Source organism: Poeciliopsis prolifica, unplaced genomic scaffold, assembly GCF_027474105.1.
Source record: "Poeciliopsis prolifica strain line A6 unplaced genomic scaffold, Auburn_PproV2 SCAFFOLD003, whole genome shotgun sequence".
Taxonomy (NCBI): domain Eukaryota; kingdom Metazoa; phylum Chordata; class Actinopteri; order Cyprinodontiformes; family Poeciliidae; genus Poeciliopsis; species Poeciliopsis prolifica.
The window spans coordinates 18,646,256-18,662,654 of NW_026562378.1; the positions used below are offsets into that span (position 1 = coordinate 18,646,256).

General features: G+C 38.7%; 1 protein-coding gene across 4 annotated transcripts in view; it reads right to left on the minus strand.

Moving 5' to 3' along the window:
- Nucleotides 1-7,292: 7,292 nt before the first annotated feature.
- Nucleotides 7,293-16,399, minus strand: part of gli1 (GLI family zinc finger 1) — a 51,729-nt gene continuing 42,622 nt past the window's right edge. Inside the window, exons 3-13 of one of the 4 annotated variants that reach the window (XM_055027369.1) lie at nt 15,933-16,171; nt 14,697-14,798; nt 14,385-14,583; nt 13,877-14,045; nt 13,637-13,744; nt 13,297-13,437; nt 12,409-12,558; nt 11,919-12,083; nt 11,542-11,784; nt 11,112-11,418; nt 7,293-10,404 (exon numbers count right to left, since the gene is read on the minus strand). In XM_055027369.1, the coding sequence (XP_054883344.1) occupies nt 7,853-10,404; nt 11,112-11,418; nt 11,542-11,784; nt 11,919-12,083; nt 12,409-12,558; nt 13,297-13,437; nt 13,637-13,744; nt 13,877-14,045; nt 14,385-14,583; nt 14,697-14,798; nt 15,933-16,171 (4,375 nt within the window). In that variant the 3' untranslated portion in view covers nt 7,293-7,852. Of the gene's footprint in view, nt 10,405-11,111; nt 11,419-11,541; nt 11,785-11,918; nt 12,084-12,408; nt 12,559-13,296; nt 13,441-13,636; nt 13,748-13,876; nt 14,046-14,384; nt 14,584-14,696; nt 14,799-15,932; nt 16,172-16,399 lie in introns of all 4 variants that reach the window. The other 3 variants (XM_055027367.1, XM_055027366.1, XM_055027365.1) reach the window with 3 other exon arrangements.

The window sequence follows — 16,399 nt, forward strand, 5'->3', positions numbered from 1 at the left end:
AACAATACATTATTTATTCATTTATTATTACTTATTATTTCAACTAAAGGGGCCATATCACACTACACTAAATATTTGTTTTATAAAAAGCATAAAAGTTACGTGGCATTTTCTTTCCACTTCACCATTTTGTTGAATTTGAGTTGGTTTATTACATAAAAGTCCAATAAAGTGTCTTGAAATTTGTGTTTGTAACTTGACAAAACGACAAACAATTAATGGGGTATGAATTACTTTATTCACTTTATTCATCCACCTAATGTGTTTGCGGGGGGTTGGTCTTTTTAATAGATTCTGGAGGAGAAAGCGTCCTGAAGGTGGGGAGGGAGCAGGAGGACAGAGGGGTCATCCCAGCCCTTTGTGGTGGGATGGACAGAAGAGAGGGAGGAGCGGAGGTGGGTAATAAACTTTGAGGGTTATATGGAGGTGCAGCAAAGGTCCTGGGAGTTCCTTTTAAAAGACAGAAGTTTCCGTAGTTTTGACACATATGGATAAATTAATGTTTTGCTTTTTCAACTTAACCTCAAAGCTTATTATTTTTCCATATTTTTCTTGATGATCCTACTGCATATTGATACACCGAATAAAGAGCAGTGTTTATTAGTTATAAACATGTTTCATAGTTGTGCGATGTTGTAGCAATGCAGCACAGCTGTGGCGGCGTATTTTATGTTTCTAATGTTTAACACAACACACTCTCTCTTATACATATTTGCTTACACATATTTAAAGGAGCAGAGAGGAAGCAGACCTACTGAGGTTTTGTCCCAGTCTGTGGTCCATGAGTTCAAAGCCTCTTGCATGGTGAGAAGAGCCCTTACACAGCATATTAAGCAGGAGTTAATTATATGCCAACCTAAGTGACAAAGGGAAAGAAAAACCTCCCCCTGAATGGCCAGACAAGAAAAGAGAAAAGTCATTATGTTGCCCACTCCTTTGCATTTGAAAAACTCTGTTCTTATTTTGGCATTTCCATTGGTAACTCTGAAAAAGTGGGAATCTCATGATAAGCGTGTGACAACGATGCCTTTGCATCAGTTAACTCTAACAAGCTTTATTGTATATTTAGGACTATAGACATGTTTACACTTGCATGAAAAATATGTATGAATATACAGAGACTCAGTTTTTGAGCTGCCAGTAGTTCAGATTAGATGTGTTAAAGTTGTGAACCACCACTGTTAATGTTAAATTTAGAGCCTAGGAATCAAAAGCAGACAAAAAGTAAAGCAAAGTACAACTGCAAAAGTTACATATAAATTTAGGACAAACACTTAACCATATCGACCATTATTTTCCTTCCTCACCACAAATCTCTGCGTAGCAAAAACATAAATAGATTATATCTACAGCGCCCTCCAAATCGATTGGCTCTCCTGATAAAAATGCGTGAAAATCCTTAAAATAAGATCATTTAATTTTATTGCAGCAACATAATCTTACACTAAGAAAAGAAACATGTTCAGCAGTTCAGCTGTGCAACAGTGAGGTTTGAAGTCAGTTTATCTCTGACTTCTTGTGTGGTGACAAGATAAACTAAACTTGGCTGTTTGTTTTAAACGTATTAAATCGTGATCTAGTTGTTGCTTTCACCAAGAAGATCCTAACTTTGAATTTTTACCTGAGGTCTTTCTTCGTGGAGTTTGCATGTTTTCCCCCATGCATGTGTGGGTTCTCCCCAAGTCCTCCAGCTTCCTCCTACACTCCAAAAACATGACTGTTTGGTTTATTTGTGTCTCTAAATTCCCTCAGGTTGGTGTGTGCATGCTTGATTGTTTGATTTGTGTGTATCTGTGCCGCAAGACAAGATAAGCCGGCGTAGACAATGGATAAATTCATTTAGCCGAGTAGCTACTTTTTTTGTGAATATGAATGCATTTGACTTTTGTGAATGGCATGTTCACGTGTCGTTCCCATTTTGAACACATATGGACATGTATGTTTTACTTTTACTCTTTGGAATCAAGAAAGTCATGGTTGACACAATGATCTATAAATATTATTTTCTAAATTTAACATTTCTCGGCTATACATACTCTACAAAAATATATTAAGCTCATAATTAGCTCATAATAATGGTTTGTTTTTCTGTCCTAAGCAAATGCACCAAATCTCAAGAATAGCGATTTCAAAAAGTTTTCATCCTGAGATTATCTTTTTGCAATAAAAAAAAAAACTTCTTTGCCAGCGGTAACTATAAATGGTACTTAATTTTGTCAGAAAGTAAATAAATTTGGCTTTGATGGGTAAAAAAGAGCAAATTTCTGTCCATTCAAAAGCTTTAACACATAAATGATCAGATCTACACCATGTTCTAAACGTGTTTAATCTAACATTGACAAAACCTCACAGCACAGACTCCACTCACTTTTGTATTATTTGTTAAGCAAAGGTAAAGCCAAAATGTTTGTTTTTCTCTGTAAAAATGCAGTGCAATCTATGCAAAGCTACAGAATTTAAAGAGGATATTCTTTCTTTCTGTCATGACTGGTATGTGTGTCTCATCACAAGGTTGGCACTTTCCATTTTTGTAAATCATCCAATTTGTACGCCTCAGACCTATAGCATAATAATAATAATAATAATAATAATAATAATAAATCCCTCCTTTCAGTTGGACACCAGCCTGTGGTGGCGCTTTGCTTAGTTATTACTTGATCTGATATTTTCCCAATATGAATCGTACTGTCCTTTTTTTTTTTTTTTTTTTTTTTTTGAGCACTCTGCCAACTTCCCCCTTCCTTCAAACATGAGTTAATGAGATTCCTTTGTGGAAACTTCGCTATTGTTTCAAATCCGAATGTGGACATGCCAGATTGCAAATCAATAGTCCGTCAGGAAAACTTCCACTTTACCTCGGAGCAAATGAGTCAGCTTTTAGCACCACTGCCAGGCTGTAGTGGCTGCCGTGGGTCCGCTATGCCATGCCGCAACACCACAATGCCAACACAGTCTGAGCGCACTGGGGCCCCCTGAACCAAAAAACAAGCCAAGCTGGAGAAAGTCAAGGTAGAGACTATTTTATCTTCAACTTCTAAAACTTGTCCTTTCGATATCGCTGCTCACAATGAACAAAGTTAAATTTTACTTGTGGTTGAAGGTGAAGGTTGTAGATTCTGCTACCATGGCAATAGCACAAGAATTAGGTGCATTTTACACACAATATTCAAACATTATTTATGTTGGTTTGAACATAAATAAATGGTTTAATTTAACAAGATCCCATTAGTTATAATATGGGATAACTTGAAAAGTTATGTCCTAATGCAGGTGTCGTGTTTTGCAACCTGTAACAGATGTGCCATGTAAAGTGTTTTCTTCCCACTGTTGGAGCAAAAGGTAATCCCAAATAAGTACAACCATTTAAAAGAGTTTAACCAGTGAGATGTAAAAGGCACAAATAAATCTGACATCATTTCAAACCCAGAAAGATTTGACTTTATAGATCCTTTATGATGTTTGCATTTACACACTAATTAGGCCAGTTTCCCCCATCGCCCTCTCATATAAAGTCATTTAAAGGCACAGCCTGTGGCTGATAACATTTTATAAGGCAGGTTTGTGTAGTTTTTCTTTCCTACAGCATTCAGCAGCTCACTAGTGAGTGTCCCCACTGGCCACAGAGTCAGTGCCGGCGCTGATGTAATCAAGAGCAGCCACTTTTAATGCTGATCCACTTAATCTTGGCAGCTTGCTGGAGCACGTGACTGCAGCCCCTCACATGTTGCTATGTGCTGTAGTTCATATTCATAACAAGGGGTTTTCCAGTTTCTCCACTGGATAAAAATAAATTCTTCCAGAAGTTATCTGAATTACAAAATGAAACAAATAAAAAAACTGTGTTGAATAGATACAAAATTAGTGCAATTTAACAGCTCACATGGGTGAATGGCTATGTAAGCAAAGTATACATTATACCATGTAGTACTAATGTTCTTATGGATGCTGTGAATGAAACTGAATGCATCTTTTTCTCAGACTGTGCTGCCCTCTACAGAAGAAAAAGAGGTACAACATTAGTTGATCAGCAAGAGTAAGGGGTCAAAAGTGCCAAAATCAAATAAGAAAATTTAATTTGAAATAAAACATTGTACATTAAAATTAAAACAAAAAATAAGCAGATAAATATTACTATAAAATATTTTTGAATGGCACAAAGGAAAATATCCTGAGTTCAAATCCAGGTCTGTGGTCTTTCAGTTTGCAAAGTTCTTCTCCTGTATATGTAGGTTTTCCTTTGGCTGCCTCCCACAATAAAAACCACGACTGCTATGTCAATCAAATACTTTAACTATCCTTAGGTATAAGAGTATGAAAATGTTACCATTACATATCAAGTTCCTATAGTATGGAAGAGATATTACTATAGAAGATGCTTATTAAAGCACAATATTCCAAACTGTTAACCTGGGTCATTAAATGGGCATCTGATATGTTGAACTGCTCAGCCAATTAACTAAAGATTAATTACCTTTAATTGTAGCCCCTCCCCCTGTCACCGCTCGACACTTTGAACCACTAAATAAAAGCTAAAATATTTCATTAATCTTATAAATATTCATGTATATTAGAATTCGTTCATTTGATATAGATTAGTTAGATATGTCCAGTTTTGTTTATCATATGGTGAACTTATTCTATCTTCCATTATGACCTTTTGCATTTGTTGTGCAGAACTGTCTATACTGTAGTTGATGGTGATTGGTCAAAAGTGGACTTTCTTTGCAGTGTAGCCAATCAGATGTTAGGATCCTTTATGTGAATTGTTCTGATATAGTGAAAATCATAGTAATGAACTGCAAGCATATCTGTAATAAGTTAAAGAATCAGAAGGCATTATCTATACATTTAAAATAAGATGAGGTCAATAATATGATTTCCTTTGGCCGTCTATAAGCCACTTTGCAATCAGTTGTCACTTTTATTACAACAAACCAGACATTTAAGAATATGACAAAAAATTGGCACCCATGTCAAACTGCAGGTTTATTTATGAACTGGTAAAATATAGCACATATGTATAAAAATGTAGAAAATTGTACAGAAAATAAAACACTTCACTTTATTCTATTAGTTGTTGCTACTAAAATAGCTTTGTTTTGCTAAAAGTGATAATCTTTTGCCAGCAAAATAAGTCAGAATGAAGGATAACAGTTACAAAAAAGAAAACAAAAAAAAAACAAAAGAACAAATCACTCTCAGACACACACACACACACAAGGAGGGCAACAATCATAAGGTTCATTAATATAAAAAGATTTTGTACAAAACATATACATTCTACATGACAGCACTAACAATTAATGTTCATGTACTTTGGGGTAGTGTTAGTGTTTAATACTCTATTTGTGCACCTTTTCCTCTATTACCTTGAATCTTTGGTATGATGTGCACTTATTCAAAACTGAGGAAATATTAATTGGTGCTAAGGCTGAAGTGACAATACTGTGATGTGCTGAATATTCATGCTTTATGAAATACTTTAGTGTGGCCCCAGAAAGGTTAAGAAGGCTCAGATCTCTGACCTAATCAGATACTGTATGAAGTTTGTATAGTCATGTAAATGAGGTTGGTGTGACTCACTGAAAGACTGGGATATTTTCCAAACAGCACAAAACCACTTCACTAAAAAGAGCTGCTGCTTTCTTCCTGGGGTACAGCTGAACTGTTAAAGTACCTCTCTGTACCTGATAAACACTTTACTACAGTGGTAGCAGGATTAGCCTTTTTGTGAATTAGTTATGCAGAATGTAACTCTTTGGGATTAGAGCCAAAGTGCAGTAGGTTGTCCTATGAATGTACCTCAGCACTCAGTTTCTAAAATATAGGAAACAATAACATATTAACTCAATATCCTCAGCTGAGTCCTGTGTGAGCTGGTGGTTTGATTATTGGACAGAAAATGCAGTCTGTTTAAACATACATGCTGCCACATATAAATTACTGCTAATGCTGGCCACATTTACTGGAAACACTGAAAAAGATGTGTTAAAAGTTCCAAGATATATGCATTTTTTTTTTATTGCAGTAGCAAAATGTCATCCTGAAAAAATACATTATTTGCATGCTTTAAAATAAATGTAATGGAGCCTCATTTGGTGTATATTTTATATTAAAAATTGACTAGGGAGGCTAGGAACTTTTATATTTAACTTCAAAATTGTCTGAAAGCCTCCTAAACTGATTGAAATGCCAGATTATTTTGGCATTTCAATCAATAGTCAATTTTGACATAAAAAGTGACTATTTCTGTGAGTCAACCTTGTTCCCAAACCACAATAAGACAGCATAGAAAATCATGGGTTTGCTCTCTCTGCTCTCTAAAAACCTGTCACCTTCTGCTGTCTTAACAGGGCAAGGAAGATCCTGTCAGACATTTCACACCTGGGTCAGAAGATACATAAATACAAGTTTTTATCTGTGAGCAATTAGTAAGACACCTAAATCTAGTCCAGAGAAATCAATTTAATCTGTGCAGTATTAATGTCGATATCTAATGCAACACTCTTTAATGTCATTTTTCTTAATTTCTCTTGTATCTTACTATTTGCTCTTTCTATTTGTTGCATTTATGCAATAATGAGAGAGTTGCTGATTAGTTTTATTGTAAATATGTAAAATAATAAAAAAATAAAGCCTGCATAAATGTTCTCAAATTCATTTTTGATATTTCAATGTGAGATTATGACACTGCAATAAAAGATTCATTCATTTTAAAGATTTTATCACACAGTCAATAAGGATGCCAGTAAACATAAATGTACTAATTGAGCTTTTCTCACATTCTGTACCTTGAAAGTGGTAGGCACGTTCTGTTATAAAGACACCTGATAAAAAAGTAGCTGCTTTAGAAACACTTAAAGTAAACAAGTGGAGTGCAAACTCTGTCAGAAAAGGCAAGTCAAACGTACATGTTGTGTGCACATTAAAGATTCAAAACAAGTCCTGAGTGTCAGTGGGTAGGAATAGGTGTGGGGTTACAATGCATGTGACTGCTCTGCAATGGTGCATATGTAGGAATACTGATATGTTGCTGGTATAGACTGTGTTGATACTGAAAAGGAGGAAATCAAGAGTAACATAGAAGATTTACAAGGCCAGAGAAACATTTCTCAGTCACTAAAAGCATAGCTTTCTTGTCTCTTCAAACAAACAAAAAATACTAACCCCTGAACATTGAGCTTCAAGCAAACTATCAAGCAAACTATCAAAAGACAACCTTTCAATGTCTCATTGTCGTATACACATTTTGTATATATATATATATATATATATATATATATATATATATATATATATATATATATATATATATATATATATATATATATATATATATATATATATATATAACATTTACATAAATCCTTCTTTGCTCCACTGTTGCCAAAGCCCTTTTCGATTGGTAAAAACTGTTCAGCATCCTATGTTCAAATCAAAAAATAGTTTTGTCTTACACTAAGGCACAGAAAAACCATACCAAGGCAGCAGGGGAGAAATTACAAATGGGGAAAAGCCGGCAGCTTTGGTTTTAAGGTTTTTGATGGTGGTTTGCATATATTTTTTAAACGTGATTAGACTGTATTAGTAGCTTTGCCTCAACTTGCCCCCAAAACCTATTAGACTACATTATCAAATCTTTTTACATGAGTCTCCAGTAAGTTATTGCTGGTTTTAGTAGTATTGAACCATTTTATGAACAGTTCCACTTTACAGTCTTTCTGGTCTGGCTAAACCTTCAGTCAAAATCCCTCAAAGTGACAGAATCTGATTTTGAAAAACAAAAACAAGGCAAAGGCAAGTGTTTATTGCTCGTCTATAGCTAATGCATGCTAAGGTGCTCCAGAGTCCCCTAAGACAGAGTGTTCAGGTACTTATTTTCCCCAGCCAGTGAGGTAAGCATGGATGTCATGTCACCCACAGCCATGTTGGACAGGCCAGTGCCTGGAGCCAGGCTGACGGACGTTTGTGGGGTGGTGAGGCGTGACGAAGCCTGGGACGATGATCCTGGAAGACCTTGAAGAGGATTGTTGACTGGACTAAATGAGGAAGAATCAGCTTCATCAATGATGGAAGTAAAGTCAATGCGAGCATTCTCCAAGTCCAGGTTTTCTAAGGCATTCGAGATGGGACTAGACTCCGGATAGGGAGCCATAGGGGTAGACTTGGTGTCACCTGCTGGGTCCAGGTTTGGCGGTCCCATATTGGTCGGCTGATTAATGCAAGGTCCATTCTGGGGATCCCTGTGTTTTTCCATATTCATATTTATCTGACCTGTATAGTACATGTTGTTGTTGGTAGGAGAAAACATTTCATTTTGAGGGTGCTGTGGATGCTGCACAGGTGGAAGTCGCACCCCTCGTCTGGGGCTGGAAATGGAGTGTACAGGGCTCAGGTGGGGGGAGCCGCCAAGGTAACCCCCTCCTACCTGTGGCAGACTATTCTGGCGGCTGAGAGGCTTGCGTCCCTGAGGTGGCCTGGGCACAACCATTTCCTGATTATAGCATGTACCCTGGAGACCTGTCAGGTGCTGATCTTTAGGTGTAACTGAGGTGGATCCTCGGCTGTTGGCAGCAGGGCTCATGACCAGATTATGTTCCGGGTAAGAGGGATACATCTGGTTGGGATATAGGTTCTGATTCTGGTGCTCTGGGCTGTGTTGCATCATTGTTGCTTGAGCATTCAAACCCATGTTGTCAGAAAGAGAAGGTGGCTTTATTCCACTCTGTTGCTCTTGCTCTTGTTGCTGCTCCCACATGAGTGCTTGCTGAGACTGCACATAATTCCTCACCATCATCTCCTTCACTTGCATCATTGGGGTTTCTGACCTTTGGCCTTCTGACAGCGCAGAATTGGCACAGCCCAAACTTAACCCACCTCCACTAGTGTACGAACCTGGGTTCTGCCCTTGAAAATCACAGCTTGGGTGGCCAGAGTTCCTCAACAGTTGACCACTCTGTTGGGGGTAAGTCTGTGTTTGCTGCAGGATGATTCGTTGCTGTTGGAGCTTCGCACTCTGACAGGCATCTCCACCACCCATACCAGGGTGAAACTGTTGCTCAGGCTTGATGAAAGGTTTGTGAGTGCCATCAGAATTGTTGTAGAGGGCTGTCTGATTGTTGAAGTGAGTTTGTGTTTGTTGAGACTGCAAACTGGAATCCGAGAACCGCACCGGTTGCTGGTTCTGAATTGCATGGGTTGAAGTTTGGATTTGGTTGTGGTTGTCACTCCAAGGACCCCTGCTGTCACTGCCCTGACCTATGCCTGGGTAATGGGGGGTAGAAGGACTTAGCTGGCAGGTGCTCATGCCATATTCAGCCTGTTGGAGAAGAGTATTTGACATTCCATCTGGCTGTGTAGATCTTGCTTGAGTTAATGGATTCCCACTGGCTCTGGATATGACTTCTCCTCCGTGTCCCTGGAAATGCCGCTGCATGTAAGCGGGATCCGGGCAGCCTAGAGAGTCATGGCTTGGGGACAGCTGGTTTGGAAGTGGACCTCCACCTCCCATTGTCTGATTCTGTTGCTGGAAACTCATAAAGTTTCTCTCTACAGGGGTCATCATCATGGAACGATCTCTGGCATCAACAGCGTTGAGATGGGGCTCCATACCCATAGCTTCCATCATTACATTTTCTGTGATGCTAGGTGGACGTGGGGAGTATATGTGGTGGGAAAGACCTGTGTCAGAGCTACGAAGTTGTAGTGCATTTCTGCGGCCCATCATGGCCACATTATTGAGGCTGTTAAAGCGTTTGGGTAGAGTTTGTGGGTCTGCTACTGACCGAACCGGATCACTGGCCCGCCTGGTGTTGTTACCTGGAGCCTGGTGAGGGTAGATAACTCCAGTACCGTATTCTGTGTTGGCACTGTGCCGCCGAGGACCTCCTTGCTGAAGGAAAGGAGGTAAAGGCTGCCCTTGGTACTCACTCAAAGGACCCCCCCTTCTTACTGGTGTACCGGGCTGCTCCATGTTAGGTAAAGGAGTAGGTGGAGGTCCGCCAGTGGCTGCAGCATATTTGGCCTTCAGGCTGTAGTGCTGAGCAGGTGTTAGGTTGGGGAGACCTGGTAACCCTCCACCACCGGGACATGGAGCTCCTCTACGATAGGTTTCAGGTGAAAGAGGGTCTCCTCCAGCTTGTTCTGGACTCAGAAGGTGACATCCGCCCCCTGCTGTTCCTCCTATTTGTGAGACATCACTGGAGCGTCTGCTGGATAGGTAAGGGGATGCCATAGAGGAGCGACGGCTCACTGTGTATGCTGAGCTTAGGCTGCTTGTGCCACTTCCTCTCCTGTCATTAGTAGAGTTTGCTATATTTCCAGGTCCGAGCTCATGGTTGGACAGCTCCATTACTCGTCGATTAAGTGGAGAAGGCGCACACATTCCCATGTTGTCCCCTGAACCTAGAAAAAGATTTAAAGATAAAATTACTTAAGCATCTTCCACTGTGCCTGGCAATGTATTCAATTAACATTTTTGCATATTGCATCATGCTTTTATGGCACTTTGGTCAGAATAATAAAAAAAAACTTGAAAGTGTGGCATACACCTTTTGTTTATTTGCTGCAATCTCAGCTGCGAGTCTTTTGAGGTATTTCTCTACCAGCTTTGCAAATTAAGAGGCTGACTTTATTTTTTCAAAGTAGCAAAAATTAATAATATTCAATCAAAATAGATGGATACCAACTATAACAAACTATTGTCTTGCGCCAGATTCTGAAATAGATAATTTCTAGATTAAAAACAATAAATTTGCAGCTATGAGTGCATATTTTAAGTAACTTTCCAGCTAAAAGATTAACTACTTCCGTAAGACACTTGCGGCACTTTCACCATTTTTATGAAGCATTGGTCTGTATTTACCTTTGCTCATCTTCCAATCAACTCTGAGCATTAGGAATAAATGAGAGTGAATTCAACTCAATGCCACACTTTCAGATTTTTATCTGTAAAATCTTTTAAACTCTGTACCATTTTTCTTCCTCTTCACAATTATGTACAATTTTGTGTTGTCCTATCCTATCACATAAAATCTTACTCAATACTTTGAGATCTGTAATCAAAATGTGACAAAAAATAAAATGGCTCAAAATTTTTCTTCAATATGTACCAGAAATGGCAGGAAGTTTGTTACTAGCACAGCGGCCAGGAGGAGTCGGCCTTCGAATTTGCTTTAGCTTGTCAATCTTCAAGTTCTCCAGACGCTTCAGAGCCTGCGCAGACATTGCCATTGTTCCTGGCTCCGCTCCTCCACCTCCTCCTCCACCTGCAACTCCATCCTCTAATACTGTGAGATCATCCAAGCTTCCGGCTGCATTTAGGTTCATTTCCACTCCACTGTCATTGTTATTGGTGCTCCCCAATGGAGAACGTTCGCTGCTGCAAGACGACTGAGCACCAGGACTTGGCTGGGACTTCTGAAAGACAAACAAAGAGATAGAAAGTTTTATTGAATCTTCTAAGAATAAGTAAACAAATATGTCTGAGTTTACTTTCTTTGTTGTTTTCTACAGCAGCCTTCAGTAATGTTTGTCACTAACCAGGGCAGTCTCAGGTGCCAACAATTTGCAGTCTTCTCTGCATGTCTCCTCCTTTTCTAGGAGCAGCTCCGATGTTTGGCCTCCAGGGGTCAGGGCTGAACCAGGGGGTCGTGGGCCTGTGTCTCCACGATGCTTCTTGGTGATATGGGCTTCAGGGCCATGTACTGTTTTCACGTGCTTACGCAAAGAGCTTGGATCTGTGTATCGCTTAGTGCAACCAGGGATCTTACAAACATAAGGTTTCTGTAAGACACACACACAAAAAAACATAAAAATTCTTATACAGTCAATAATAGGAGAGTTTTACCAATAAAGCATATTGATTAGCTGTCATTTAGTCATTCAGTGTCACTCTTTAAACTTGTCTGTCTTAGTACCTCATTGGAATGAGTTCGGTTCTGGTGTTTGGCCCGGTCTGAAGCGTTGGAGAAGGCTTTATTGCACCCTTCATGTTCGCATACATATGGTTTCTCCCCGGTGTGAGAGCGCAAGTGGGTCTTTAAATTCTCCAGGCGAGAGTAGGCTTTATTACAGCCTTCAAACTACAACAGAAATAATTCAGAACAGTTTATCATGAAGCAGGGTAACATTAAAAATGATCAACTAAATAATGTATATCCAAAGCTTTTATTAAAAGATCTGGTGCTCCACAGTAATATTCTTGTTGAATTATAGTGACCTTCAAAAGCTATTCATCAATATATTTATAATATTTGCGGCTGATATAGAGTAAGTCTGCAAAGATTGTAAAGATTATGAAGGTGACAAATTAAATTGCTTTCCTTCTAAGCTACAAAAGGACATTCATTTAGCTGCATTTTAACTTTAGAGAAGGAAATGGAAAACAAAGAGTTCAAAGTTCCTTACAGTGCACTTGTGTGGCTTCTCTCCTGTGTGTCTGCGCATGTGAACCACGAGCATGTACTGAGCTTTAAAAGGTCTCTGCTCTCGAGAACACTCCTGCCAATGACAGACAAATTCCTTCTTCTCTCCGTGGATGTGCTCGTTGTTTATGTGCTAAAAGAATGACAAGACGTAAAAAACAGAATGAGTGTAAATGACTGAAGCTCCAAAAAGCTTCTTACCTGTTTCAATAGAAAATGCTTTGCTTTATTTTCTTTGATAGTTTATATTTTTGTAGTTTTTTTTATTTTAGTCATTTTGTAATGTTTTACCTCAACACTTATTAGAACAGTTTCCACCATTTTTTTTTCATAATAAATGCAATTTGCATCTTGACACAAAACATATTTAGCGTTTGCAATGTTACAAAGATGCTCTGGTTGGGTGAGTACAATTCAAAAAAATTTTTCAGCAAACAACCAAGATGCTATGTTTAGCAAAATGCAACCACTGCACATTAAGCTGAATAGACCATCCTCATGGTGAAACATGGTCGTGGCAGTGTCATGGAAGTGGATCAGAGTTAACGGGAACGTGGGTGGAGCTAAATACAGGACAATACTGAAAGAAAACCTCACAACATTAAATCATGAGCGATCCATCCAAACTGAGCTTTTCTGTGAAGAATGTACAAAAATATCCATCTTCAGATGTACAAAGCAGTTGGAGACACACTTAGACTAAAGTTGTAATTAGATCTAAAACATACCACACTTCAAGATTTTTATATACATAGCATCACGATATTCACCACTTTGGTGACAGATAAAATCCAGTGAAGTTTCTAATTGTATCAAAAAAAGTTACAGTCGGTTTTACTCCAACTGACTGATGACGTGTAAAATATCTCACATGAACAAGTTGGTCTTGTGTGTCAAACTCCTTGTTGCAGCTCTCCCAGTGACAGTTGGTCTCATAGATGGCTTCTGGCTCCGGCTTCCCGTCCTCCTTGTCCAAGTCGTCTCTGCCATCCAGCAAGCCAATCAGATGATCCTGCTAAATCATTTTTAAAGAAATGAAACCTCATTTAGCTCAGGTTTATTACAAATGCCTAAATTGGCCTTGTCTTACAGTTCAGATTTAATCTGCTGCTGCTAAAAACAGAGGTTGGAATATGGTTTTCTGTCAAATATGAAATGATCACACCTGGAAAAGATCAGATGTAAATTTCACAAAAAGGACATGACTTCACCTGAGTGCCAGTGGAGGAAGGACTGGCTACATCTCCCTCTGACCTTTCCTCCAGGTTCTTTACATTCATGCCGTCCATCACACCTACCAGACCTGGCTCTGTTTTCAGCTGCTAAACAAAACATACAACATTGTTTTCTTCAGTTCGTTTAGATTCCTGTGTGAATGTATGTTTTTCACTAAGCAGAAGCTGCTGATCTGCTGTCAAAGCTTTGTGATGCTGGGTTGAAAGCCATCTTACATGTCCATGCTTAGGTGGAACGAGGAGTCGGGGATTGTGGGGTGGTAAACGGGACGCTTGGCAGGGACCTGGTGTGTGAACACCCATAGGTGTGCCACCGTTTCCTCCGTATATGGACCCTTGTTGTCTGGAGTGGCAGTTAATGTTGCTGGAATAATTCAGAGATGGACTGAGGAGAAAAATATACCACATTACCACTCAGAGACACTAAATTAACACTAAATTGTTAACGTTTAAATAACATAACCACAGCATGTTGCTAAGTTGTAAATTAATAACAGTGTTTGTGAAGGTAAAAATATAAAGCACAAACACAACATTTAGAAACGTTTTCAAAGATGGAAAACATTCCTAAATGATTTATTATGGTCCCTTACTTTATTTCACCAATACACAATACATTTGAAAATATCTATGTAACTGGGTTAGTTTTTGTTCCATCCATAATTAATCAGGCTACAAACATTGATGTTTGAGGTAGTAGACTCAGAGAAATGTTGACTTATACCTCATGGCGCTCACAGACAGATGGCCATAGGAGCTGGCTCCATTGGGGTTACAGCGAGAGTTAACGAAGGCCACGAGCGAGTTGGGCGAGGTCCGAATGACCGTCTGCAGGTCTACACTGGCATCAGACAGAGGTGAGATGGACAGGGCTCTCTTTTTACTCAGCTTCAACATAGAGCGAGGTGTGGAGAACCTTGAGCCTAGAGGGGACAGAAGTTGTTTTGAGAGAAAAGAAAAGAGGATCATCAGTCTTCACCTAAAACAGAACGTTTGTGTCAGGAATATGTTTGCTTTAAGCAGCTGCTTTTCCCACCGTCACCAGAGCCGATCTGCTCAGAGCTGGGCTGAAGCTGACAGAAGTTGGGATGCGAAGACATCATGTTATTCTGGCTGCAGTAGGGGGCGCTATTGCTACCTGTGGGATTTAAGAGAGAAAAGTTAGAAGTTCTCATACAAACGCTTGCAAAGAAACATAATCAAGTCATTAAATAAGATTACGTAAGATTATTTATAAATGTACAAAAGTAAACTAAATTAAATTTAAATTATCTGAAAACCTAAACTGAAAAAGGCTCAAATGAGTTGAAATGATTTTAGCCAGTTTGTACTTCTGATGCTATAAATGCAGTTTCCAAAACTGGAATTTATTTATTCATGTGGATTTGTGGTCCATGTTTCTAAGTCTAGATAAAAACAAAAAAGCTGCTAAATAAGCAAATGTATTCAAACAAATGACAGATATTTAATAACAAGTGGTGCATCAGAATTTGTTGTAGGAGTTTATTTGACAAGTTGAACCCCAGACATTTACGATACATATTAATAATAATTATTACATAATTGAAAACCACATTGGAAGTTTTAGTCACTGAAATTAAGTGCTGCATGTCAAATTTTTGAATTATATCTAGAGAATTGCTTAATCCCTAGTTTATTTTCGCATCAACAACCCTTCAATTTACATCATTGTATTGCTGTAAATACAAAGTACAGAGAGAGATTCATAAGACAGTCTTTCATCAAACAGTGAGACTTTTAAGTTGTCTATCTGCCTTACAATTCTCATCACTGTGTATTTATACAGGATAAACTTAAATCCTCCTACACTCTTGTTGGTCACAGTTCTTATTCTTATAAACTTTTTAAATATTACTTTAACTGTGAATATGGAAGAGGAATAGTCAAGTGAGTAGCTTTTTTGTTTTAGCTTTTTCTAAACTATGTTTTGAGGAAACGTAATATATTACATATGAACAGATCTTTAGCTCAACTTTTAAAACTGAAGTATGAATTCAATTACATTTGTTATGTGATTATGGTAAAAATAAATATTTCTTCACAATTTTGTCCCCTGATAAATCAATTGTGATGTTTCAAGTCCAATACTTTTGGAGGGCCCTGCATTGTAGAAACACTGTCCAACTGCAAACTTCTCATCATTCCTCCTGTGGAAATCTGTGGAGTTTAAGTTTCAGTCTCTCAGGTATCTTTAAGTCCTAATCAATACCAGCTGTGAGATTAAGGGGATGAAAAAGATACTGTGACTCACCCTCTGTGGGAGGCATGCCCCTGTGGCCCATCATACTGTGTGGTGGAGGGGCCTGAGGAGGCCTCATGTATTGATCCAAGCAGTGGCTGTTTCCCTGAACCGGACCTGATCCAGATCCATGAGCCATACTGGGAGTCATGGGATTGTACATAGTGTGGCAGTCCTGAGGAGGAACGTCGAGGTGCGGGACTCGGCGGGGAGACACATCGCTATAGGGAGACTGGTCCGACGGCACAATGCTGCGGATAACAGAGAGGCCAGAATTATGAGTATGTATGAGGAAAGAAATTTTCAAAATGCTTCATGGTGATATGTTTTCTCCTTCATACACACAAGATTTGATACAAACAGAGACAAGTCATTGAATAATAAAAATACATAAAATAAAAACAAACAAGCTCATTTAAAATTAACCAAAGTTAATGTGCATTTCTAAGAAGAAATTATATATTAAAATTGAACATGCA